This window comes from Aulonocara stuartgranti (assembly GCF_965226115.1).
Source record: "Aulonocara stuartgranti genome assembly, chromosome: 22".
Classification (NCBI taxonomy): domain Eukaryota; kingdom Metazoa; phylum Chordata; class Actinopteri; order Cichliformes; family Cichlidae; genus Aulonocara; species Aulonocara stuartgranti.
Genome location: NC_138957.1, coordinates 32,714,077 through 32,742,033, shown reverse-complemented (window position 1 = coordinate 32,742,033; position 27,957 = coordinate 32,714,077). Strand labels below are relative to the sequence as shown.

Here is a 27,957-nt window from a genome sequence, read left to right as displayed (position 1 = left end):
CTAGAATCAGTTTCAGATTTAGCATTGACTTCAAAAGTACAAGGGTGAAAAGACACTGAGAACCTACTGAATGATGAAATAATCTTAGTGTTGTGTACAATTTAATTTTTGCTAATATCTCTTCTGTAACTCTTTATTCCTACTACTCCAAACATTACCTGCACATACAGAAAATCATACCACATTCTAAAATCCAAATCTAAAGAATAAGTACATTCACTGACAGTATTAATATGTCTCCTACATAGACTGACTGACTGACATTTCAGGGGTGCACACATCTTCCTTTCACCAATAGAACAGAATGCCTTCATTGTTATTGCACTAACATACAGCTTCTGTCATAATGAAACTCCAGTCAGTGGTGCAGAAGACAGTGAAAGATAAAAAGACCAAGTTTCTTGCAATTCAATTTCCTATAAACTGGGAGAAATATTTTTTAAAGTAAAACTTGAAATATGATCTTACCTGGAGATGCAACGTGGCAGCAGAGGAGTAATATAAGCACACTATTTTCACACATTTTCACATTCACTAACACAAGAAACACAACAGACAAAACACAACTGGGAGTGGTAACGTGACTTATCCAAAGTCCATGTTCTGTTAGGCTGGGCCAAAGTTATCTGAGTCAAAAAAAAAAAATCATTAAACAGACTGCGTGCCTCCTACAGTCTCCTGCAGAAATAATTTAATTTCTATGTCTTATTTGTAATTATAGGATCAAACCATGGGTGATACTCAACCTGGACTGAAATTACTCTTTTTAAATTAAGGTACTTTAGATGGCCTTCTTAATTATTGAAAGCTGAGAGTCAAATATGCATTTTTGTTGAAATGGTTGCCATCGGTCTAAAATGAAAGCAGCCAGTGTACACATGTGTAAAACCTTTTAATGCCAATGTGAATTTAAAGGATGCAAACACATGCATAACATTTTTTGTCTTTAAATTTGTAATTTAAAAGTCACATTGAGCTAGTCAAGCTCATAATGCTCTCGATGGTGGAGCAGTAGAAGTTAGCAGTCTCTGGTGTAACTGGGCCTGACGCAGCTTCATGAGAAAGTACAGCCTATGTTGTGCTTTCCCTACCTGGTGGGAAATGTTTGTGGACCAGGTAAGGTCAGTCAAGATATGGACCCCGAGGAACTTGAAGCCATCTACCCTTTCTACTTCCTCTCCATTGATGTAGAGGGTGGAGTACTCTTGAAGTCGATTACCATCTCCTTGGTCTTGGCTGTGTTCAGATGCAGGTTGTTGTTGTCACACCATCACTTCAGATGCTGAACCTCCTCCCTGTAGGCTGAATCATTGTAGTTGTCAATCAGTCCTATAATGGTGGTGTTGTCAGAAAATATTATAATGTTGTTACTGGTGTGAATTGGAGACCAGTCATGGGTGAAAAGTGAGTATAAGAGGGTACTGAGGATATACCTGTGTGGGATGCCTACATTCAGAATGAGGGTGGAGGAGGTGTGCTCTCCCCAAAACTGAAGAAGCTTCTCGGATGAGAGTCCGAGAATGTCACAGCCGAGGCCGCCTCAAAAGGGAAAGGACTCAAATGCTGGGCGCCGAACAGTACGCAAGTAGTTTCAGTGACAACGTTTATTTTCTCAGTAAGTGTTCACAATCAGGAAACTGGAATGTGAGTTTAACAAGTGCTAAATGTCACAATAACCCGAAGCCTTTCTTTTTGGCCCTAATTTTTTCTGCACCTTCTTTCCTTTTTTTGTTCTCCATTTTCTTTAGTTCGTCTATAAGATTGCTAAACAAGGGGGAGGGTGCATCCGACCTCCTCGGCTGTAATTGGTCCAGCCCAGAGTCGATCATGACCAATTGGCCAATCCAACACCTTTCATTATTTATACCCTTCCAAAAAAAAAAAAATTGATCGGCCCATAAAAACAAAAAATAGCCAGCGGCCCACCGGGCAAATGCCCGGTATGCCCGATGGCCAGTCCAGCTATGGCGTTGAGGCAGGCAGGTGAGTCGGGTGAACAGCCCATGGGACTGTCAGGAGGTCCAGCGTCCAGATTGGAGCTCTTCGGCAGAGATTTGTGTCTGGCAACTTGGTGCGTGGCTATGAAAGAAAACACATGATGAGACAAGGTAGTTTTCAAGGAGTGTGCGAAATCACAGTGGTGGCCTGCACTAACTAGGGTTAGCTGAGAATCTGGTGAAGAGAGGTTGAGTGCGCTGGCCTTATGAGTCCCCGGCTTCATTACCCACAGGTGCGAGCAATCAGCAGAACACAGAGGCCCCTTCCAGGGGTGGAGATGCCGGCTCGGAGGGAGACACACTAGCACACACCCGGACCATGACAGAGAAGCTTCTTCAGTTCAGTTCAGTTCAGAGGGGAAACGTCTTCAAGCAAATTAAAGCAGTCCAGACGCTTTTCCTTCCAAGCTCCTTAGACTACGATGACCTGGATGACTGAGAACCTTCACAGACAAAGTCTCCCATCCTGACATTCTGGGGTCTATCGGACACTTTTTTTTTCCATGGCTATGATTTCTATGTAACATTCATACATATTTAGTTGGCCATCTGGCCGGGGTCTGGAATGCTGGGCCTCCCTGCTGATGCAGGACCAGGGACGGTCTGCTTGTCTCCATCCCAGGACAAAGGGCAACATCTCTTGGGTATGGGGGTGGATTGCTCCTCTGAGGGTGAGGGTACCTGGACCTGGGTGTATAGAGTATGTTTGGGGACTATGAATGGGTGTACAGTGTTCATTTCTGTTTGTCTCCATGTTGGGCGAGTGCTGAGTATTTGTATATGTGTGCATGAAGGCAGGAATGCATGTTTGTGTCTGTGTGTGCCTGTTTGTTTATGTCTATGTGTCAGGTGGGGTCTTAGATTCCACCTCTCTGGGAACATCTCAGGCCCTCCTGTGGGAAGCTCCTGCTGTGCACTGAGTTCCTGACTGTGGTCTGGGAAAGAGTACTGTAACTTTTTGTTGGTAAAATACAGTATATAATGACGAATTTTGTGCAAATTACTTTGAAGTATTAAGTCTGTGAAGGTTCTCAATCATCCAGGTCATCGTAGTCAAAGGAGCTTGCAACGAAAAGCGTCTGGACTTCAAGTAACTTAAAGAAGTCCAGACGCTTTTCGTTGCAAGCTCCTTTGACTTTGAAGTATTAACTAAAAAAAGTTACTAGTTACTTCTTCAAAAAAGTAACTGACTTTTCCAAACAACAAAATTATATGCAGCTATTTATCTAAAATGCAGCCAAGGTGGATTTTTTTTAAATAAACATTTCAAACCATTTACAGACCAATCAGGTGTTCTGCATCAAATAAGATGCCACACAAATTATTTGTGTCACTCCAAAAGATAATTTCAGCCCACTATAAGATAAGGGGGGACATTACAAGCCTGATACCTGCAGGCCTGAACGGTGTAACAGCTGTGACATTCAGCAGTAGCCTCAGTGTTCTGACATATTAAAGAAAAACTATCGACTACACTATACAACACACTAACTACACACTCCAAACACGCTAAATGTCACAACTCTCTCACATCTCAAAACTCGCTCTCTCTTGCTACGTCGCTTCAAAACATTCATTATTTTTAGGCTATTTTTCCTCAGCAAATCAGCAAACTTAAGAAATATAATTAATAAAAATAATAAAATGAACAAAAATCTTCTTTGGTCCTAACATGTTTCAGTAGTGTGCCGTGTTTGTCTGTGCAGTCTCTGGATTCAGTCTCTCAGAGATCAAGATCAAGTTCAAAGGTGTTGCCCGGAGCTGTAAGTTTCAAAACACACTGTTAGTCCTGATATTTTTGAACTGGCTTTTACATACAGTGTCACTGAAACCAAGAGCAACAAAGAAAACTACTTACATGGTTCAGTATCGCTTTCTGTAATAAAGAGAAAAAACAAATATTCCAGAATACATGATAAGTTCAGATAAGTTCACTTTTACACTCTGTACTAGACCATCAGCAGACCATGACCATCAACTCATTTGAATCACTCACTTTTCTTCTTTTTGTAATCAGCAAATCCAATAGCAGCACCGAGGATGAGAACAAGAACAACCACTGCAGCAATGATGGGGATCATCATGCTAGAAGCATTTTCTGCACAGTAAAACAGAGATGTGCAGGGGAACAGGTTAAAACCAAAGTCCATCCATCCATACATCTCCCCAAATGTGAGGCCAAAAATAAATAACCAACTTTTATTAACAGCTGTAACACTTTACATATTTGGAACCAAAGATACACAAGTATTACTATATACACGCATTTAAAAAATAAATTTTTAGGATCCCCATTAGTAATTCCCACAGTAGCAGCTTTTCTTCTTGAGGTCAACAACAAACAAAACCAGAAAAAAAAAATTAAATATTACATTTTAGACAATCCACAGCATCAGCAAACAAAATGATTTAAATGTTTTTCCTTTCACCTTTCCTAATGTTTTCCTCTGTGTTGGTTCTGATCACTGCTTCATTCAGTTTCGTGACAATATTACTCCCCAACACTGGCTAAATCACATTTTAACCCAAACTTACACTACACTTGCATAGACTCATGTTTATGTATCAGCAGTAACAGCAAGCATGAGACGAAGAAAAGAAATGTTTAGTTAATAACTTAATAATATCAAGCTGCAGTTTTATAAACTCCCCAGTCTTACCCCAGTTGGTCTTGACCACTGTTTTGTCCAGTTTGGTGATGTCCTTGTTCACACCAGAGAGCTGAAACACACAGTCGTATCTGCTCCAGTCTTCAGGGGTGATTGATGAAACATTCAGATCAACACTCATCTGGAAGGTCTCATCATTGTTGGGGAGGATCTCTCCCAGAGCCACACCTTCATGCAGCTCCTCTCCATCTTTCCTCCAGAACATCACGGCTCTGCCAGGATAGAAACCTGTAGCGTGACAGCTGACTGGAGAGGAGGGAGTCTTCTGGAGGAGAAACACTGATGGAAGAACTGGAGAGGGAAGATAGGAGAGTGAGACAATGGTGATAGAGGGTAAGATTTCACAGTAGCATTCGAAAATAACTATGGCTAAAACTCAAGGAAAGCTGTGAAAAAGCAAAAATTAATCTGTAATTCAAAACAGACTGAGGCATTCAAGAAAAAAGAATCACAAGCTTTATAGCAGCTGCATTGTAACAATCTTTAAGCTAAATTAAACCCCAAGCACACAGATATATGGTCACTAAGTACTCAAATTTCTTTAACACATGAGTTTACTTTAAAGCAAATTCAATCCATACCTTTTCACATCACTGTTTTTGTTCAGCAGTTTGAGCAAAAGAAAAAAGAGAATTACTAAAAACCATTAGAATATGCTAAATAAACCCTACTAGTGTAGCCATGAAACTGTCATGTGATGTTTCTGGTTCCGTGTGGGAAGCTTTTCCCAGTGTTCAAGTACATCTTCAGATGCTCTGGTCAAATCTGAGTGAGGTCATTTTCTTTGTGTTTTATTGCGTTTCTATCAGCGTCCCATATCTTGTGGTGCAAGTAAAAAATAAATGACTTTAGTCCACAAAATAAATCATGTATATTTTTTTAGCTTCAGTTTCTGATTTGTGTTTGTAACTCTCTATTTTTTATAATTATTTTTTTTTGTTCTCTTCCCCACTCTGTGGGTTTACATATGTCTAATCAATGTTCCCCATATGCTTTGTGTGCGTAAATAAAGAGCCAACAATAGCCAATAAACTTTTTGTGATTGTACCTTTTTTCTGTGAGAAACCTTTCTTATGGTCCACATACATCTTCAGATACGCTGGACAAATGTTTGTGAGGTCATTTTCTTTGTGTTTTATTCTGAGTCGATCAGTATCCCATTTCTGTTTGGTAATGACAGCCTCTGGTTTCCGTGCGATCCATGTCAGTGTCTTCAGATCAAAATCCATAAAGGCTTCTCCGTTATAACCATACAGTAACACACCAGTCACTTCTCCAGTGTTTTCATCCCATTCACAGCCTTCTATCATCTGTAAAATGTGCACAGCTGAAGGGACAAACATAAAATAAGATATTGCAGTGAATCTGCAAGATTTGTGTTGTGCTTATTGTTCAAGTCAGGTACTCTGTCAACCTTTTATTTAACCTAACCAGAGTACTACAGTATGTTAAAGTAGGTCTAACTATTGAAGATTGCAAGAGAAGAAGCATAATCTAATTCAATAAAGGTGTCATCTGAAAGAGGTCATAATCAGAAAAACCTTTTTAAAACTTTTTAAAGGAAATTTTTAAATCTAACCTCATATTAAAGCAGGAAGCACAAAATGTAGTTTTTTTTTCATCAGTCAGTTTCTATGATTTATAATGATCTGAGATTAGAAATAACAGAAAATACTACACCATCACCTTGGTTGAACTGCTGCTTCAAGCTAAAAATCGTGTCTTTGAAAAGTTTTGGTTGATCCTCAAAACACTTCTTGTTGTACCAGTCCCGCTGCTGAGTGTTGTTTTCTAATAGTTTCTTCGCCCAGTCCTGCTGTGGTTGTAATGTCTTGCTGCTGCTGTCGCAGTAACCAGTCTGGATCCCATCAACCATTAGTACACCCACAAACTCTGGGATGTTTGGAACCCCAGAGGATCCAGTGACAAAGTACTTCAGTGAGTGTTTCACTGTGGGACAAGTATGAGTCAAGAAGTAAATAAAGCATGCAAACATTCTCAGAAATATTAAACATTCAGTCTTCTTTTAGCTGCTTTCTTTGTGTTTGTCACAGCAGGCTGATCTGCTTCCATCTCACTCTGCCCCTGCCATTCTTTGCTCTCAATGCTCTGCATGTACTAACTCCTCTGCATGTGTTGGTGTTCCTTTACTGCCATAATAATGTTGGTAATTGCAACTGACTTATCACGTTAGCTTGGTAATGTGGGAAAAACATAAAAAACAACGGCTTTGTTTACATAAAACTCTCTTCTGGGAAAAACGATAAGCATTTCAATCGTTTTATTTATTACTTTTTGCAATATAATATCTATATTATCAAGTTAGGTTTGCTGTTAGCCAAATTTACTTTGCTCATATTGGTTTGCTAGTGATAGTTTTCAACAACATTAGTTTCTACTACCTGAATAATCAGACAACGTTACTGGGCAGTTGCAATGCTGATCCTGGACCAGCAGTCTTCTGATGATAGGAAGAAACCGACAGAGGAATATCAGATCGTGCAACTCCCAACTTCAGCTGTAACCTCCAGTCTCCCTCCTGTCTTCTCCAAACCATCAATCACAGCTGGTCTTACTTACTCTCCATCTTGTAAACCTTTCCCTTTCACTCGTGCTGCCATTTTTCTGTCGCCTTCACTCACTCTCGCCCGCCTTTCACTTCTTTTACGCAAATATGATCCAGTCCGTATAATTTCTTATTTAATTTACAGTGTGGTCAATACCAGAGGTTACAGGACTGTGTAGCGTTATTTTTATTTTCATAAAGAGCTACGATCTGGCTTATCTATATTGGATGTGTCTGTCACAGCACTGACTGAAAATGATGAAGAATGACCAACATCGATCTAAAATAAATGTCTGTAAACGAATTAAAACATTATCAATATTCAATATTTAAAAATGTCTTCAATAGGCTACATCAGACATGAAATGTACAATAATGAGAGTTGCAAACGTTTCACAACAACGAAATTAAAAAAAAAAAAAACGAAAGAAAAAATCGAAACAGGCTGCTGAGGTCAAACTGAGATTAAAGATTTTAAAGTTTTTTTTTCCTCACCCGCAAATAAACCCGAACAGAAGAGAAGCAACGAAAATATCTCCATATGGACTTTATCCTTCATGTTGCGGAAGTATATTGAGGCTTAGGAGCGCGTGCTCTGAAATCTAGGAAGTGGTAGAGTGACGTATTTTCAACAGCTTAATGGATTCCCGCAAAATTGGAGAAGGGTCTGCAGCCAGGTGCTCTTGAAGACTAGCGCCCAGTGTTAAAAAAGACAGAATGTGTTTTCCTTTTTTTTTTTTTTTTTTTTTAAACGGTAACGTTTAAAACATTCTCACGTGCTAATTCTGACCAATCGTAGCAGTCCATTTCACTCTCGTTGATCAGCACAATTTTAACCCTTTCACGCATAGTGGTCACTACAGTGGACAGCTATTCATAGGCTGTTTTCTTGTATTTGTATCAGTGTTGATGGTATACTTGCACATAAAGACAACACAGTGTATATTATTCATTCGTTTGTCAAAATCATAAGTCAAAACGTATGTTGTCCATTTAAGTGGACATGTAAAAACATGAAAAGTACATGTTTAAAAAAAAATCAAGTTCAAAAATCTTTTTTTCATGCCTAATGATGAATAAAAATACTTATGAAAAAAACTGATTAAGGTTGTCATAATTCATGCATGAAAGGGTTAAATCACTCTCTCCTGAGCAACCTCTGAATCATGGTCAAACTTTGTATACACTGTCAGTGGGATTTTTTTTAATGAACTTTATTGAACAAACAATGAGTACAAAACATACAAACAGATGAAGTATACAAAAGAAAAGGACATGAACGCACAAAACCAGGGGTAAAGAAATAATTATATGAATACATGCAAAAATTCACATATTTGTATTGTTTTGAGGGCCTTTTTGTTGGTGGAGTCTGATATTGATTTTATGTACAATTCCACATCCTTTAGAAAACGACAGCAATATGATGTTTTATCATAAAACTTACATTTATGGATAAAACATTTAGCTAAAAGTATTAACAAATTTATTAAAAAAACATTTATCGCTCTTCTTGGGGAACTTAAAGAAACAGAATAAAACATTTTCCCATCGTAAACTCCCTTAAAATATGGACAAAAACAAACCTGCTAAATTCCTTCCAGAATCTCTGTCTAGAAGAACAGTACGAAAAAAGATGTGTCACAGTTTCTGGATGATCCCCACTGAAAGTGCAATTATTATTTATGTCTCTTTTAAATTTTACAATGTGGTGACTGGCTGGGTAACATTTATGAAGAGTTTTAAATTAAACTTCCTTCACCTTATTTACAGTTAGATATTTATGGGGGATCATCCAGACTGTCTTCCAGTTGATATCCGGAACATATCGATTTCAGTACAATATTATATATGGGAGAGAAACGATATCTTCTTGGAATAAACTACATATTCTCTTATTGTTCCTGGGAAAAGCAGATTTTTCCCACTGCTGACTCAGCTGGATCGGGGAGAGGTAGATATTGAGCTGTCAGTGTTTTTATATAACATTAAAGTACCTGAGGAAATGACACCAAGCACCACTGAGAATTCCACTGACTGTGCAAGTGTAACAGTGTTTATGTGGTATTATTCCACTTGCCACAAATGTCAGTGTAATGGGGAAACAGCGCCCTCCCCCCCCCCCCCCGCCCCCCCTCTCGGTGTGGCTGGCTGCAGTAATCGCTGCCAGTCTGCCGTAGCCATACGAGAGGTGAGTTGTATTGTTCCGCACACAATATAGCTAAGTAGTACAGGCACATAAAACATGTTTGATTAGCTGATGGGCACCGAGTCTAATAAGTGCTTAGCGGACACATGTCCAGCATCAGTTTTATGTACTTTTCATTTATTTATTATTGTGTAAAACTGTATGCTAAAGCGGAATGCTAATGAGATGTTCTGCCGTAATGTGCTGTGCGGAGTGGTGTGTGGCGAGCCTGTGCACTGATAATACACCATTGTTTCCATTCAGGAAATAAAGTGGCAACGATCGATCAGAGACTCCTTGTCTTTTTAAAAAACACAACACAACGCAGAGTCGAGGAGTCTGTTTGGGCCGAACTGTTGCAGCGGGATGAAGCAGAAACCGGTTACACAAGGAATTTGTTGTATGTAAGTAATTGTCCCTCTTTATTAACAAGCTGAGCCACCAATAGGATCCCATTTTGGACCCAAGTTTCTCCTCCCGGTGGGACAACAATAATTAGACAACAATGCAAACAGAATTTGTAAATGTGAATAATTAATAACACCTTCAGAAAGACACAAGAATGTTCATTAAACTGCCTAGACTAGCATAACAATGCTGGCCACCACACAGAAGGAAATGTCCAGTGCACCGTAAGGCTCAGAATCACTAGTTAAATTGGCTGCTGTGTTGCTTAAGCTGGAAGAGCAAAGAGTGATTGTGATTAACTTCACAAGGTGTCACTGATAGGCTTCCCAACAATAGTACTTGTTATTTCGTTATACAATACTGACTAATTGAACTAATTGAAATACATCCATCCATTCTTTTCCACTTATCCTTGTAACAACCACCCCTGTCTTGTTGTTTTCATGCTAATCTCTTCTTTATCTTTCCTGCTTGTTTGGTGTCACGGGTCATAAGTTTGACACCCCTGGTATAAACTGTGAACCTGAAATTTAAACTGGATTCGTTTTAAGAATACTAATAACATTGATATCTTGCATTTTTGGAATAAAAAAACAGTTATAACTTTATATATACAAGCACTGAATTTGTTTCTTCTTGTCTATTAGAATCTCCATTAGTTATTCAGTAGTAACAGCTGCAATTCTTGGATTCCAAACAAAAACTTTGGTGAGAATGTTCTTCTTGAAATCAGAGACCTGAAACACACACTCGTATCTGCTCCAGTCTTCTGGTCGAACTGATAAAACATTCAGATCAACACTCATCTGGAAGGTCCCATCATTGTTGGGGAGGATCTCTCTGTGGGGCACAACTTCATCGATCTCCTTTCCATCTTTCCTCCAGAACATCACGGCTCTGTCTGGGTAGAAACTTGTAGCGTGGCAGCTGACTGGAGAGGAGAAAGTCCTCTGGAGGAGAGACACTGAAGGAGGAACTGGAGAGTGGGAGGGTGGGAAAGTCAGAGAGTGAGAATGGATGAAAGAAATAATAATGAGAAAGGAAAAACAGGTAAAGAAAGAAGATGAGAATAAACAAGAAATTCAATAAAGAGAAAAAGAAACACTGCCAGTGAAACAAGTGTTAGATGAAAAACATGGCTGCAGCAGTAGAAAATAACTGACATGAACTGTGAAGATGTGAAAATCAAAACTAAATCTGTAATTCAAAACAGAGTGAGTATCACCAGCTTATTAGCAGCTGGATACGGATGCATCATGGCACAATCTAAACTAAATGCAACTTTAGAAACACAGATATATTATCAGTAACTACTGCATGAATGGAAATGTTGAACTCATGAATGCACTAAATGAAAACACATGGGTTCAGTTCATGTAAAATCATTCTTTTAATCACAAACATTAATATAAAATCATGTAAATCCATCCATCCACCAGCAGCTGAAGCTAAAAGAAAAGTTGGAGAATACACTGTTTGGAAAACGCTGAAGAACTCTTTCAGTTCCTCTCCTTACGGGCACAACTGCAGATTATCTACCTCAGTCTCACTTCTCTGTCACACCAACCCTCTGCTTGTCCTTCACTACATCCATGAGGCTCCTCTTCTCCTTCGGCCTGGCACCTTCACATTTAACATCCTTCATCTTAAAATATCCTCTATCCGTCCGGTGCACACGTCCAAACCATTTCAGCTTCGCCTCTTTAGCTTCATCTCCAAACTGCCCTGCCTGAGCTGAGCTACCCCTCTGAGGGATTCATTTTTAATTTTGTCCATTCTGAACATCTTAACATCTTCAGCTCTGCCTCCTGTCTTTTCGTTAATGCCACTGTCTCCAAACCATACCTCATAGCATGTCTCACTGCCAGTTTGTAAACCTTCTCTTTCAGTCTTGCTGAATGCTCCTGACACTCGTCTCCACCCACTCCACTCTGCCTCTTTCTACCTGCCTCCCACTCATTCACACGTGTATATTCTGTTGTGCTTTAACAGACTTTCATTCCTCTTTTCCTCAGAGCACACCTCCACCTCTCCAGGCTCTCTTCCACTTGCTCTCACTACAGATCACAACATTATTTGCAAATATCACAACCCACAGAGACTCCTGCCTGCTTCCATCTGTCATATGATCTATTGTGCACTCTATCTGGATCCACAAAGACACAACTCGTTCTGAGCTTCTTCTTCTTCTTATGGCTTTACTTTTCCTCCCTGGTTTCACATGTGTCCAATCAGCTCTGTGTGTGCATGCAGCCGTGTCTCTTCCTCTGACAGTTGTCAGTTTGTCTGTTTTGACTTTGATTTGACCCAGTAGTCGACTCCATAGTCTTTGTTCTTTTCTAGATTCTTTTTTTGGCAGCAGTTTGTTCTGATCAGCTTTCATCGGAGCTCATGTTTTCTCAATTCAAGTCTGCATTTGAGTTTGTTTTTTTGTTTCTTTTGTTGAAGCTTGACATTTTGCTGCCCATGCAAATAACTGATTATCAGTTATGAATATCTAACTTTTTCAGAGAGGCCCCTTACCTACAAATAAAGGATAAAAACTACCCAATGGATTGATATCCATAGACTTAGTGTAGAACTATAAAGAATATATGTTATAATGTTAAAACTGGAGAAAACCACGAGCGTCCATAATGCTGTGTGTGCTGGTCACCTGGTCTTGATTATTAGAACACTATAAGTAACAGTGCACCACAAATTTCTGTTTCCTTATTTGTGTCTTGTGTCAAACTTACTGATAGAAATGTGAAACTATAATTGTCCATAATATGTAGCAGTACAGCAGTGTTTGCACACAGCTTCTTTCATTCACCTTCAAAATCATTAAATACAAAATTGGCCTCAAAGATTTGTCCTTTAAAAGATAACTGTGTTGTTAGAAAGATAACTCAAAATAAAATAAACACCACTGCATTCATGAGGTCATGTGATTCTACCTGTTCTCTGCAGGGAGCTGTTCCCACAGTCCAAAAACATCTTCAGCCGCTCTGGACAGATGTCAGTGAGGAAAACTTCATTTAGCTTTGTTTTATTACTGTCAGCATCCCAGCTCTGTTTGGTAGCGTCAGCCTTCGGTGAAGCCCATGACAGTGTCTTCAGATCCGGTTCAATAAAGCCATACTTCAAGAAGCCAGACTTCTCTCCAGTGCTTTCCTCATATTCACAGCCACTTCTAATCTGTAAGATGCAAAAACGTGGAACGAGAGAGAGAGAATGAACTATGATACATATATTAATCTAAAAGACTAAAATTTTGAACAATTCTGTAAACGCATTGTTTTGTCATGGTTTTTAAGATATGTTGATATTAGTAAAGTCTGATCATTCCTGATCTCATCTGAGAAGCACAACATTAGAACTTTAAATCTTTAACAACTAGCAAAATAGTTTTCCTTAGGTGTATCTCATGGTTTATAATAATCAGACAGAAGGTATATAAGAAGAAATAAATAAATACCGTAACCTTCACTATGGTTGAACTGCTGTTTCAAACTAATAATTTGCGCTCTGTAGGCGCTTGGCTGAATGTTAAAGCACTCACGTTTGTACCACTCCAAGTAAACTGCCTCAACGCCATCAACCACAGCAACACCCACAAACTGTGTGATGTTTGGGACTCCAGCAGATCCAGTGAAGTGATTTATCAGCGAGTGTTTCACTGTGAAACAATCATTTTAATATGTTATAAGATTAGATAAATAAAATATCCAAAAAGTATGAAAAATATAACTCCTGTAGTTATTTTTTTAGTTATTTCAAGTGTGAGCAAAGACCAACTGTGAGACAAGATTAGCAATAAAAACTACGTTTAAATCTATAAGAAGAGGATTCGGTTATTATTCCTGAACGTGGGTGAGGAAGTTCAGTTAACAAAGGTCAGACTAACACAACGTTAAAGCAAACGCGCTGCAGATGTGAAAAGCTGTTAGAGCTCAAAGATTCAAAAGGTTTTATTACCTGCAGATGAAACAAAAAAAATAAATAAAAGAAGCCGCGAGAATAAAGTCATCCTGTCCTCATCTTGTAGTTACTGTTAGAATAACTGTTGATCTTGTTTACTCCCGATGTACCGTTACCGGAAACCCGTTAGGTTCAGTACGTGAATAAAGTTAAAAAAAAAAAAAAAAGGTTCAGTGCGTGTGGGATAAGGGCGTCTTCCTGTTCCTTTCACAGGAAAAGTCCTAATTATATAGACACATATACATTTATAAGTGTAGGTCGTTTTCTCTCTTTTATCCTGTCCCTGACATACATGCTAAGTGACGAGCGTGCATAAAATTGTTTCTAAAAATGTAGTATCAGTTCAGCACTTTTTTCTTCATAAAGAAATAATATCATTGTTTTGGTTTAAAAAAAATGTAATTTAATATGAAAATATAATAGGCAAAAATTGAAAAGCAGGTTTTATTCCCCATGAAATAAAAAAAAAGATGATTCGTTGACAATAATATTTCATAATAATAATAATGATAATAATGTGTTGGGCTGAGAATTACACTAAAGACTGAAGACTGGACTCAAAGTGAAACGTTTGGTTATCTGTTGGCAGGTAATCCACAAAGGTAAAAACATAAAGTCCAGAAACGAATTATTGAATCATAGGGTTTTCTTTCCCCCTGGCTCCTTTCCTCGGTTAAACTACTGGAACAATGCACAACAGCAAACGTATGACATTTTCTTCTTGGTGCCACATCCTCTCTGCTACTCAAAGCAGGACTTACCAGTCTTCCTCTTTGCCATCCCCATTTATTTAGGAATTAACTTTCTGATTTTACACCCTGAATTATTTTCCTGTGAAAGATTTATGTTACAATACTGCCACAAACTCCACACTAATAATTATCTTGCTTGTTAAATTTCTCAAGTCTGTTATGTCACAAATCCACGCTCCTGTGGAACTCTCTCAGGTCTGAACCACCTGACCTTTGAAATTGCTGTTGCCATTTCCCCATAACACATATGTGCACTGATGCCTCTACACCACAGAGCGCTCCTTTTATTTACACCTATTTCCTCAGGTCAGTTGAGCTCTACTTTTCTGCATGGATTATCTATTATATTTCACTTTCCAGCCAAAACGTCCAGTTCAGATGCAGTGTCTATTACCCTGAAAGTGATGATATCTTTAACAAACCTCCATGACTCCTGGAGGATCTGTTTCCTCATTCTAACTGAAAATGAGTTGTTTCAAAAAAGGACCATTGCCAATCAAGCTTCTAGCATTCCACCATTGGTTATATCCTTATTCCCACTCACCCAGACTTTGTCACTTCCCGATAGAGTTCTTTTTATTTATTTACTTTGTCAGATACATATAGAAACAATCAAGCCACTCATTTTCTTAACCTTTTATGAGAGGAGGTACACTGGTTTGATAAGCACTCTCATGACTATCTGCACTCTCATGACTATGTCTTTTGGGAAGGTGATCTTTTGTACAGTTTGCAAATGTTACTAAAAACATTCTTGGTTGAGAGAAAAAGTTCCAGACGTAACATAGATGTGGTTTTAACACATGAGATAAGAAACAACTCATCAAGACAGTTGACAAAGTAGCAAACTTTATGCACCAAATCAAGTGTTAAATCTTTTTACATGTTTTGTTTTACAGAAACCTGTCAAATTTCTCTCTCCCACAGTCTCTTTTTTTAAGAAATACAAATTCATTTACAAAAGGAAAATAAAAAAGAAATCAACAAGTAAATGCAAAAATGTGTACTTATTTTTTTTTAAATAAATAGTTCCATAACTGAATTATGAAGGTCTGTTATCCAGCCTCAATGAGTTTCTTGTGACAGACTGTGCCAGTTCCAGGAATTCATTAATAAGTTACTTCTCTCCAAAATATCTAACTGCTGTTCAGTTAATTGTGTTGTTAACTTTTTATTTGCCACTGACATGTCACAGATTCTGCCTGAGCATACATGTTTCTCAGTTACTTTGAAATATATTTTCAAATATTTATCAGTTTTCAGAGTTTTTAAGAAAACTTTCAACAACTGCCAGAATTGTTTTGAGGTTTTGATGCAATCTGACACCTGACTCTACAGTGACACCTACTGGCCTCTGTTATCATTGTCATATCTTGATGATGTTCCATGTAACATGAATTTTACTCTAAATAGAATTAAAGATTATAAATAGAATTTATAATACTTTAACTTTACTTCACTCACTATGTAACTCTATTACACTCATTATCTGTGAGTAGATGTTATCCAGTTTGATCTTCACACTGTCAAACATAGCTATTCCATGTCAGTGTTTTTTATTTTCAAAAGCATATTTCTCTCATAGACAGTGGATGGACCTCAGTGTCTCTTTATGTTAGAAAACCCAACAATTCTCAGCATTGTTTAAACTAAACAATGGTCAACAGAAAACAGCAGTGTGTGTGTGTGTGATTCATAAAGAAATAGACACATAGCACCTCTTGCAATGTTTGTAATACCATTAAAAAGGAATTATTTAACTGAGAATATAACTCCATGAAGAAAACAGTTTCAACTTTAAAATTTCTAATAAATAGCAGAGTTGAAAGAAAAAAAAAATTTAAAAAATGAAATGTAAATATTTTACCTTTATTACTTTTTATTGTTGCTGTTATTATAAGCCAGGTCTCCAGTCATGAAAATATAATGAAAGAAACCAACGTGATGAAGGAGGTGGTTATGTTATTGACCGTCTCTGCTGAATAAATGAATAACCAAAATGGTGCAAGTAAATTATTTATAGACAGAACAGTTAAAATATAGTGAAACGTGAAAACTGTTTGACTTGAATGACTGAACAATCCTTTGGATTAAAAAACAAAAAGAGAAAAACGGTTTTCCACAAAAAGTAAAGTTCACATAAACAAACTATTCTTCTTCTATGTGTTCGTTTAACTGAAGATTTGAACATTGTTTTCTGGGTCCAGTGTTTGTATGTGTGGATCTTGTTTCAGTTTCTCCAACAGTTCAGCAGTGTTGCCAGGCACTGTTATTTCCAAAGAAGAAAAATCACTGGTATTCTTTATAAAATACATAAACTGTATATCAGAGTAAAACAAGTTGTACTTACAAGGTGAACTTGAGTTTCTGCCTGAAATAAAAAGAAAAGCAATCATTTCAGGCATTTGTTCTACATTACAATCAAAGTTTCTGTCATATATATTCAAAAATAAAAGTGTCTAATATAAACAATACCAAAGAAATAATATAACTGAACCATGCACTGCTGGTCCTGGTTCATTGATAAACTCGGCTCCTTTGATTCTCTGACCTTTCCTCTTCTTGTAAACAGCAAATCCAACAACAGCAAAAAGGATGAGAAGAACTGGAACAACCACTGCAGCAATGATGGAGATCATCCTGTCAGAGGGATTCTCTGCTCAGTAAAAACAGACAAACAAAATCAAATCTGCAGATGAAGCAGGTTAGAATAAACATATTTACGAGTAATATTAAAATAAAGTAATATTTAAAATATCCTGGAAGAGTAGTTGTAAAACAGCTAACTGATCATTTGTTCTGTTTTGAATCTATCTGATAGTTTTCAGTTTGTTTAGGTAAATGAAGAGTAATTTGTCACATATTTGATACAAATCTCTTAAACTGACAGCATATCTTAAAAACATAGAAGCTTGCATTTGCCTGTAAAAATCTTCTAACCAGATATTTAGTCTGGATGGCTTTGCTGAAAAATCTCTGAGTCATTTTTGAACAGGATATATCCTTCAGTGTTCATATTAAATTAATATGTAGTGTGTGCAATATTTCTAAATTGAGAAACATCTCTCTGGGTGATCCTAAAAAACTAGTTCATAGATTAAATACTTCTCGGCCGGATTACTGACATTCATTATTATCAATTTCCCCTAAATATTTCCTAAAAAGCTTTAAAAAGCTACAGCGAGAATATTGACAGAGATGAGAAAGAGAAACAATATTTCTCTCATAACATACTCTCTACAGTATTTACAAGTAGAATGGGAGACAGAGCCTTCAGCTTTCCGGCCTCTCTTCTGTGGAACCAGCTCCCAGTTTGGATTCAGGAGACAGACACTATCTCTGCTTTTGATAAAGCTTATAGTGAAGGCTAGATCAGGTGACTTTCTATACCTCCTTTAGTTATGCTGCTATAGGTTCAGATTGTTCTAGGAAGTCACATGATACACTGTGATGCACTGAGCATTTCCTCTTTACTCCCCATATATCACTGTAACATGTCATCACATTGTTCTCTTCTTTCTACGTTAGTCTGTGATTTATCTGCTTCATGCTCTCTTTTTTCTCTTCTTTTCTCTTTCCCTCACCCTAAACCAGTCGATGCAGATAGCTGCCCCTCTCTAAGCCTGTTAAAGTGTTGCTTATAGACAGTAGTTTGATTGCTGGGGTTTTCTTCTTTTATTCTGATTTGGTGCTATGTAAATTAACCTGATTTGAAACTTTTGCAACAATGGGTTTCTTAATAATAATAATAATAACAGTAACAGTTTATATTTACAATGAAAGAGAGAAAATGATTGTAATACATAATAATTAAAAAAAATTCTTCTGTTCCTCCTGGGATTAAATATAGGACAAAAAAGTCAAGCATTATATTGGAGACAGCAAACAAAACGTTTCTCTCACCTCTGACAGGTATTATTTTTCCACAGTTGGTTCTGATCACTTTTTTATCCAGTTTGGTGATGATGTCATCGCCGTCAGAGAGCTGAAACACACAGTCGTATCTGCTCCAGTCTTCTGTTGTGACTGATGAAACATTCAGATCAACACACATCTGGAAGGTCTCATCATTGTTGGGGAGGATCTCTCCAGGATCCACACCATCATGAATCTCCTCTCCATCTTTCCTCCAGAACATCACGGCTCTTTGAGGGTAGAAACCTGTAGCATGGCAGCTGACTGGAGAGGAGGAAGACTTCTGGACGAGAGACACTGAAGGAAGAACTGGAGAGAAAGAAAGAGAAGAAAATATCAAAAGGATAAAAAGAAGGATTTCATTTTTCCAAATCTGACAATGTTATAGCATCTTGATAACATCTAATAAATAATTGCAGACATTTATTTGACAAACAAATGACACATTAGAGCATCATCAGTCAAAACACTGTCATACATACAAGACAAAAATGTATCTGGGAAAATTAAACAATAAATAGAAAAGAAATAAGAGAGTGGTTGCTGATGCATGTCGTTTGAAAATTCTACTTGTGCCTGAAAATGTTTCTGATCAAACTGTTGATAAAATCTTACAAATGTACAGGAGATCCAGCCCAGTTTCCGTTACTTTCTAAATCATTAAATATGAAATCAGCTTAAACTTTTCTGCCATTTCCTTGTATTATTAGAAAACGATGCAACACAAAATAAACACCACAGCATCCTTGAAGCTACATCAGGTTATGTGACTGTACCTGTTCTCTGCAGGGAACGTTTCCCACTTTCCAAAGACATCTTCAGCCACTTTGGACAAGTCGTACTGAGGAACTTGATGGTGTATTTTATTCTATTTTCGTCAGTGTCCCATCTTTGTTTGGTAATAACAGCCTCTGGTTTCAGTACGATCCACCTTAATGTCTTTATATCAAATTCAAGAAAGTCTTCTCCATTGTAAGCATACCGTAAAAAGTTGATCATCTCTCCAGTGCTTTCATCCCATTCACAGCCACTTACACTCTGTAAAATGTGGATGCCTGATGAGACAGAAAGAAAACAAAGACTGCAGTGAACTGCATTAATGTTGTTCATTGTATGAGGCACTACTAATCTCCAAGATTTGAGTATTAATAGTTGAATAATTTAATCAATTGAAAAACATTGCAGATTCAAATTAACGTCTGGTTATTTGTGTTTAAAACAAAAAGGTTTAGAAGGACAAGAGAAAGAAAATGATTCAGCAGAGGAGTCATCTTAGAAGAATGTGAAGATAGAGATATGTATATTGCTAAGATTGTTAATATTGTATTATATTATATTATTATTGTTAAAATAAGTAAAATTGAAATCTTAACATTTTTTAACACAAACTTTTGTATTTTTATGATGGTTTTAAGGTCTCAAATAAGAAAGAGGCCAACGAAATTAAAACTTGAAATCTTTCATGATTAACAAAAAACTTTTTGTTATAAAGTCTTTATTTGCTTTGTTATATCTAATGTTTTATAATGATCTGACATGAGACATAACAGGAAATACTTTACCTCCAGGTTGGTTGAACTGCTGCTGTAAACCAAAAATCCAGGCTCGGAATAAGTTTGGCAGAGTCACAAAACACTGTACAGTCAAAGACTTCAGCTGCTGGGGGTTGTCATCTAATATTTTCTTTGCCCAGTCCTGTCTTGGTTCTAGTATTTTTTTCCTGCTGTCACAGTAACCCGCCTGAATGCCATCAAACACCATTTCACTCAAAAACTCTGATATGTTTGCGACTCCTGACGATCCAGTGGCCACATGCTTCAGTGAGTGTTTTGCTGTGAGACAAACAATATTGTTTTATAGTTAAAAATATGCAAACAATGTCAGCAGCCTAACAGAGGTGTAGTCCACTTTGTTTTTCTAAGTGAGGACAAAAAAAATATTATATTTAGGTTGATCATTTGAAATTCAGTTGTTACTTTAAGAGTATTTCATGGATTAAATAAAGACCTAATCAGTGATCTAGTATATCTAGATAACGAGTGCCAAATTTAATACGGTCCAGTCAAAACAAAAACTGCTGTTTCATCTCATTAAAGAGATGCAGTGTCAGTTTTGTGACTGACAGGCCAAATTAGCATGATGATGCACTTGCGAGTCTTTGAGTCATCTACCAGAAGTGCGCTAATGTGTATACACAGATGCAGTTAGTTTATTTCAGTGATTACATAAAAGAACAGCTCATAGTAGTGGCTTAAATATTGACCAGATGAGGCCACGTGTCCAGTGGCAGGTAAGATGAATGCGAGAAGAAGAATGATGGTAAAGAAAAATCAGTATGGTTTTCTATGCAGGTAAACTCATTTGTTAGAAATGTGTGAGGACTTATCCAGAGGAGAGCTGTATTATTACATTGTTATTACTTTTCCACTATTAAACACAAATAGTATATGTGTAACAGCTGTACTATAGAAGAACACAAGACATCTGATATCTGTGGTAATGAAGATAATGTCTAATATGTAAAAATGCGGGGGGGGGGGGGGGTGTTAAGCTATGGAACTTATTAGTCTATTTTACATATTTTAAGATTCAGACATTAAAATGAAACACTAACACTGTCACGTTATCAGCTCGTTATCAACTCACAGAGCTTGAAGGAGAAGGGGGGAGAAAAAATAATAAAAATGCTACAGTGCCAATAAAATTCCATTGCTAATCCACGTCCTGTTCCATCCTGTTCTGTATCATTATTATTCCACAAAGTGAATATTAAAATTTACATTGGGATCACGGTAATTATCGACGCTTACTAAACACGCTGCTGGAGGTCAGGTGAGCTGCTGTCAAAGCTTCAAAATTTAAGTTTTTCTTACCTGCAAATAAATCACGGCAGAAGAAAAACAGCAAAAATAACTTCATTTCCTCGTTATCCTGAAAGCAGCATTGGTAACCGTGAATTTGGTGGACGTTGCTTTTGAAAGCCTGACAGAGTACAAGGTTCAGATTCCTCCCCTCTCCTTCTCTGTTGCATGTCCACTGATATGGGATTAATAACCTGCCATAAATTGAAACTGGAAGAAGAAGCTTTGATGATTTAAATAAGTCTAATTCCTGTAAGTCTTGTAGTATGCGAGAAATTTTATTGTCTCTATGTAAACATTAGGAAACCAGAGTTGGGGAGACTGTTAGGATATCTATTATGTATTATTCCTGTCAATGTAACATTTGGTGCAGTACTGTCAGCCTGCAGACACGAGTGATCCAGTGAAAAGTCACAATACAAACCGTTAATACTTTTATGGCCAGAATTAAATTCCCCTCACTGACACAGCTGTTTGTCCATTTGTGCTACTTAATTGTATATGACGTTAATTTAAAAAAAAGAATACATATTACATATACATATGCATAATACATATACATACACTTCATATCTCGGAAAAGATAGGATCGTGAAAGAACCCGATTCCCTCCCATTTTCGTGCCATTTTGCTGTGCTAAAATAAGTTCATATGGTAATCTTTTTTTTATATAATATTTTAGACTTACCCCAGTTCCTTAAATTAGACTAAAATGTCTAAGCTACACAAAAGCGACACATTTGATTCTAAGGACAAAAAATGTCAGTTAATGCCTTTTTATTATGACTCTTTTTCTGCACTACGTGCTTTCAATGTTTACGTTCGTCCACCAGATGATGCTACTTGTTTTTATTATTCATAGCAGCTTGTGGTTGGGTGTCAAGTTTATAATTAGGTTATGATTAGGTTTAGGCTGAGGGTTAGGATTAGGCGTTCATATTTTAGTTTTGTGTTGTATTTTAGTTAGTGTTGATTTTGACTGTGTAATTATTGCTGGGGATTTTAACATTCATGTGGACAACCCTCAGGACAAAGGGACTAAAGACCTGAGTAACACTCTGGGCAACTTTGGGCTGACTCAGCATGTAACAGAGGCCACACATAATAGAGGACACACTCTTGACCTACTGATCTCCAAAGGCCTGAGCATTTCAAAGGTTACTGTGTCTGATGTGGGCCTGTCTGATCATTACTGTGTTTTCTTTGAAAGTAAAATCTCAGCCCACACAAATATATCAACAACAGTGATCACAAAACGGTGTATAACTGAACACAGTAGTGCAATTTTAACCAGGTCTTCCCATTAACACCTGACCTGCCCAGAGGGTCAGTCAATGAGCTCGTCAATAGCTTCAATGCTAACATGTTAAATGTAATGGACACTATTGCTCCCATTAAGGTGAAGGTTATCTCTGGAAGGAAAAAGTCTCCATGGAGAAACTCCACACTGGTGAAAAATGAAAAAAGAGAGTGTAGGAAAGCTGAGCGCAGATGGAGAAAAACAAACCTCCAGGTTCATTATGACATCTATAAAGAGAAACTTCACAATTATAATTTACAACTGAGGAATGCAAGGAGGTCCTACTTCTCTGACATCATCACTAAAAACAGCCATAATGCTCGGGTCTTATTTTCTACAGTTGACAGGCTAACAAACCCCCCTGTGTCAGTGGCAGCTGAACTTCATTCGACCATGGCCTGCAATGACTTTGCCAAATTCTTCACTGAAAAAATCCAAAAAATTAGACAAGCAATTGGTACATCAACAGCAGATCCAGGATATGTACTGTGTCCACCAAAAAACTGTTTAAACACCATGAAACAGTTTCACCCTATTAACAGCAAAGACCTGGAGGACATCTTAGGTCAACTGAACTCCTCCTCCTGCTGTTTAGATGTCCTGCCAACAAGTTTTTTCAAAAAGGTCTCAAAGACTTTAGAGTCAGACCTGTTACAGATCGTCAACTTTTCTTTATTATCAGGTGTGTTTCCAGAATCACTAAAAACTGCTGTAATCAAACCTATACTGAAAAAGGACAATCTTGACAAGACACAAATGAACAACTACAGGCCGATCTCAAATCTCCCGTTTTTAAGTAAGATCATTGAAAAAGCAGTTTCCCAACAGCTCAGTTACTTCTTAAAACAGAATAATTGCTACGATGCCTTCCAGTCAGGTTTTAGACAGAACCACAGCACTGAAACCGCTCTGACCAAAGTGTTTAATGACATATGTCTGGATACAGACAGTGGAAAAATGTCAGTCCTAGTTTTACTGGATCTCAGTGCAGCATTTGATACAGTTGACCACAACATATTACTCAAACGACTGGAGAACTGGACAGGTCTTTCAGGAACTGTACTAAACTGGTTCAAAACATACGTAGAAAACAGGAAATACTTTGTATCAATAGGTAACTTCACATCTGAGCAGACAAGTATCACATGTGGAGTTCCCCAAGGTTCCATCTTGGGACCCCTTCTGTTTAACATCTACATGCTCCCACTGGCACAGATTATAAACAACAACAAAATAAACTATCACAGCTATGCAGATGACACACAAATATATATCACAATGTCACCAGGAGACCGAGGCCCTGTACAGGCTCTTGGTAAATGCATTGAGGAAATCAATGACTGGTTGTGCCACAATTTTCTCCAGCTAAACAAAAACAAAACTGAGGTAATAGTCTTTGGCGCCAAAGAAAAACGATTACAGGTCACCAGAGAACTTCAATCTATACATCTAAAAACCACAAACCAGGCGAGAAATTTGGGTGTAGTGATGGATGCAGACCTAAACTTAGAAAAACACATTAAGACAATAACAAAGTCAGCTTACTATCACCTCAAGAATATATCAAGGATAAAAGATCTGATGTCTCAACAGGACCTGGAAAAACTAGTCCATGCATTCATCTTTAGTAGGCTTGATTACTGTAACAGCATCTTTACAGGTCTACCTAAAAAATCAGTCAGACAACTACAGCTCATTCAGAACTCTGCTGCTCGAGTCCTCACTAAGACCAAAAAAGTGGACCACATCAGTCCAGCTCTGAGGTCCTTACACTGGCTGCCTGTCCGTCAGAGGATAGACTTTAAAGTTCTGATGCTGGCCTATAAAGCTCTGAATGGTTTAGGACCAAAATACATCAGTGACCTCCTGACCCAGTATGAACCATCCAGATCCCTCAGGTCATCTGGATCCGGTCTTTTATCAGTTCCCAGAGTCAGAACCAGACACGGAGAAGCTGCATTCAGCTTTTATGCTCCTTATATCTGGAACAAACTCCCAGAAAGCCTCAGATCAGCTGAAACACTCAGTTTATTTAAATCCAGGTTGAAGACTCACCTGTTCTCAGCTGCATTTGAATAAAGCACCAAATCCACACTTTAAGCTTAAATTTCAAAACTTACATTTAACTACTGATTTTATCTACTGTTCTGATTTTATCTGTTTTGATTTTATATACTGTTGTTTGTTTGTTTGTTAATTAGTTAGTTAGTTTATTTGCTTGTTTTATTCGATTTTAAATCATGCTTTTTATTTGTTCTTGTTTCTAATGTCTCTGTAAAGCACTTTGAATCACCTTGTTGTTGAATTGTGCTATACAAATAAACTTGCCTTGCCTTGCCTTGCCTTAGGGTTAAGGAAAGCATTATGTGAATGAGATGTCCTCACAAAGATATGAAAACGAGTGTGTGTGTGATGTCTAACTTATTTGTCTTAGAAGACCATTCTTTGAATTACAAACTAATTTAATAATAATAAATTATGCTAACCTTTTGGATCTGCAAAAGTTATCCCGGGAGCAAGAACGAAAGTAAAAGACTGTACAGCATACAGCAGACTCTGGAAACGATTGTGCACTCTGAGAGAGAAAACTGCTCTCCAGCCTCCTCTGAGGACTCGTCCATGTCAGTCACAGAGGCAGAAAGAGACCAGCTGGACTCCAGCTCTGGCATATGTGAATATGGATAAAGGAGCAACAGGATGGACTTGTCCATCTCCACATTTTGGTGTCCCCACACAAGACTATGTCCTTGCACCCAGAGGTTTAGTCTGGGGACACTACACAGCTTTGATGAGTGACCATGAGTGACCCAAAGTCCAGCTTTGCAGATCCCTCTCATCAGTAAATGTAAGGGCAGTGTGATGTTTTTTGTCATAAGGGTCAAATGCATTAGCATTTTAAGGCTTAAAGAAAAACAGGCAATGACACAAACTTATGGGACAGAGTGCTCTTTGAGATTCTATGAAAGCGATCACTTTATTTTGAGTTTAGCTGTTGTTTATTTAGTCAACAGACGGATCATCTTCCTTTAAGGCCAAAGACTTGTATGACCCGAGTAGCAGGAAAATAACACCAACATATAGAAGGTTGTTGGTTATGACTTGTACACAGTAGCTGGCAGTGGAATGGATACTGTCCATAAAGACCTGGAACAATAATAAGGGCAATGTTTCCTTCTTTTTTTAACATGATCATTGTTTATATACCGTTATAGTGTTTCATAGTTCCCCCCCCCCCAAGTTTTTCTCGTGCCATCATCCAAATAAAGGATTGCTTTTTGTTAAAAACTGCAACTCCTCTTCAGTGTTTGCTTCTGGGTCCGTTCAACAAGACACACTGGCGTACCCCACGGTGACAGGATAATGTAATGATGGTCAAATGAAGCTTTCTGAAGCATTGAAGCTTGTATTGAAAAACGGTTCATTACTCGAAGCTTTTCAACACGGTCCTCTCTGGTGACATCTGGTGGCCAAAAATATGAAGAGCAGCTTGAATCCACAAAATTAAACCAACTGCTTCTCTGTAGCGTTGGCAATCGCTACAGAGTGGAATTCTGTCTGATATTGGGCCACCGTTGTGTTGCTTTAAACGTGTATTTTTTGGGGTGACAAAAATGTCATTTATTTATTTAATAAATAATTTTGACCAGTAAACTTTCCTTGTTTAAATATTTCTTTATGTTGGTAAATACAATAATTGAAAAAAATACCACGTTACATGTAATATATATATAATAATGTACAACACATTATGGAGTATACTTCTGCTGTGAGGTCCCGCCTCCATGTACTTATGCAGTTAATCGCTAGACGGGTATATTTATAAATAATATTACATTAGGGAAATTTTCCTATACATATTTTTGACCTGGGGGTAGAATTGATTGTGAACTGGAAAGGGAAAATGCTTATGAACTTGCAAATTAAAAACATGATGCATTTAAGGTAACCCTTTTCCATTTGTATTTAAGAAGAACATTTGTTCCACTGTGCGATGGTCGAACCTGTTCCTTTTCGTGGAGATAATTTCTCCTGCCTTAAGGAAAATCCATTCACATGGCACAGAGGAGGCTGGAGTGTACAGAAACTGGTAGTGATGCAGTTATACAGTCTAATTGGGCCCCACAAACTATCAGCTAAAGAGAATAAATAAATTAAATTGCTGCACATTTTGCAGACTAACAGTTTAAGATTATTTAAAACATAAAATATATATTTTTATAACATTAAATGTAAAGTGTGAAATAGAAGTTTTGTCTAAAGTTATTTAATGATATTTATATTATGAAAAGCAGATTTTTGATATTTTAAGTTTTTCCCGTTGTCAGATAAAATAAACACGCACAAAACAAAAGCAAACAACAAGAACACGAAGCTGGAAAACCCACCCGATTGACCAAAATCAACTCAAAATACTCCCACACAACAGAAACTCCTCTATTCCTCGCTGGCTCCAAATCTCTCAGTGGAATGATCAGTGGTTCGCTATCTGTTACCATCAAAACACCACAAATCCCGCGAATGATTCACTTCCTTATAAGCCATTGAATCAGACACCGAAGCAGTTAGGTTCTAAATGAAGCTTCGGACGTCACTGATCACGTGACTCTGGCCAAACGAATCAAACTTCGACACAGTGCTTCTGAAGCACTGTGTTGATTTTTGTGACACACGCACCGGAGCGTCAGCTTCAAGCGGACCATCACTAGGATAATTCAAGTTTAGCTCTTTAATTCGTTAGAGACCTTCAACTGGGAGTCTCTTTTTCGATATAATTTTTAAAGAATTCAAATTGTATTTATAACATAAAATGTAATTTTCTCTGTAGCAAATCATGGATTTCATAAGCAACATACTATAGTTGTTTAGAAAAGCATAATGGCAAAAAAAAAAAAAAAAAAAAATATATATATATATATATATACACACACACATATATATATATATACACACACACACACACATATATATATATATATATATATATATACACACACACACACACATATATATATATATATATATATATACACACACACACACACATATATATATATATATATACACACACACACATATATATATATATACATACACACACACACACACATATATATATACATACACACACACACACACATATATATATATATATATATATATATATATATATACATATACACACACACACACACACACACACATATATATATATATACACACACACACACACACATACACACATATACACACACACATATTTTTATTATCTTCATTTTAGATGTCAAAAAAGTATTTGCAGCTCCCAGTGTTTTCTTTTCTGTGGAAACCAGGTCCAAAT

General features: G+C 37.4%; 3 protein-coding genes and 2 long non-coding RNA genes across 6 annotated transcripts in view; 2 read left to right on the top strand and 3 right to left on the bottom strand.

Annotated features, from left to right (window-relative positions):
• The window catches only part of LOC309699266, a 348,161-nt gene that overhangs the window by 230,643 nt on the left and 89,561 nt on the right, over positions 1–27,957 (top strand). The window lies entirely within an intron of this gene.
• The window catches only part of LOC309698156 (major histocompatibility complex class I-related gene protein-like), a gene marked incomplete at its 5' end in the record, with an annotated part of 63,499 nt that overhangs the window by 4,015 nt on the left and 31,527 nt on the right, over positions 1–27,957 (bottom strand). The gene's annotated exons all lie outside the window — the stretch shown is intronic.
• On the bottom strand, positions 1,587–14,367 carry LOC309699224 (major histocompatibility complex class I-related gene protein-like). 2 transcript variants are annotated; one of them, XM_082522169.1, is made up of 8 exons: positions 13,789–14,367; positions 13,373–13,489; positions 12,768–13,008; positions 4,658–4,957; positions 3,994–4,095; positions 3,856–3,873; positions 2,156–3,758; positions 1,587–2,079 (listed from the first exon to the last, which is right to left on the bottom strand). In XM_082522169.1, exons 2-7 carry the CDS (start codon positions 13,406–13,408, stop codon positions 3,721–3,723), a joined length of 735 nt encoding a protein of 244 aa, XP_082378295.1. In that variant the 5' UTR covers positions 13,409–13,489; positions 13,789–14,367; the 3' UTR covers positions 1,587–2,079; positions 2,156–3,720. The 2 variants fall into 2 exon arrangements, with proteins under 2 accessions (XP_082378295.1, XP_082378294.1); XM_082522168.1 differs by lacking the exons at positions 12,768–13,008; positions 13,373–13,489; positions 13,789–14,367 and adding exons at positions 5,715–5,993; positions 6,353–6,616; positions 7,728–8,216.
• On the top strand, positions 9,391–10,805 carry LOC309699272. The gene is made up of 3 exons (XR_014274290.1): positions 9,391–9,423; positions 9,685–9,824; positions 10,714–10,805. It is a non-coding gene; the product is annotated as an uncharacterized lncRNA (long non-coding RNA).
• On the bottom strand, positions 16,412–20,297 carry LOC309698157 (major histocompatibility complex class I-related gene protein-like; the record flags this gene model as incomplete). Its single annotated transcript, XM_082520469.1, has 6 exons — positions 16,412–16,809; positions 16,894–16,914; positions 17,095–17,199; positions 18,447–18,767; positions 19,235–19,513; positions 20,021–20,297. Coding segments are annotated over 6 exons (1,098 nt in total), but the record flags the coding sequence as incomplete, so codon positions are not given.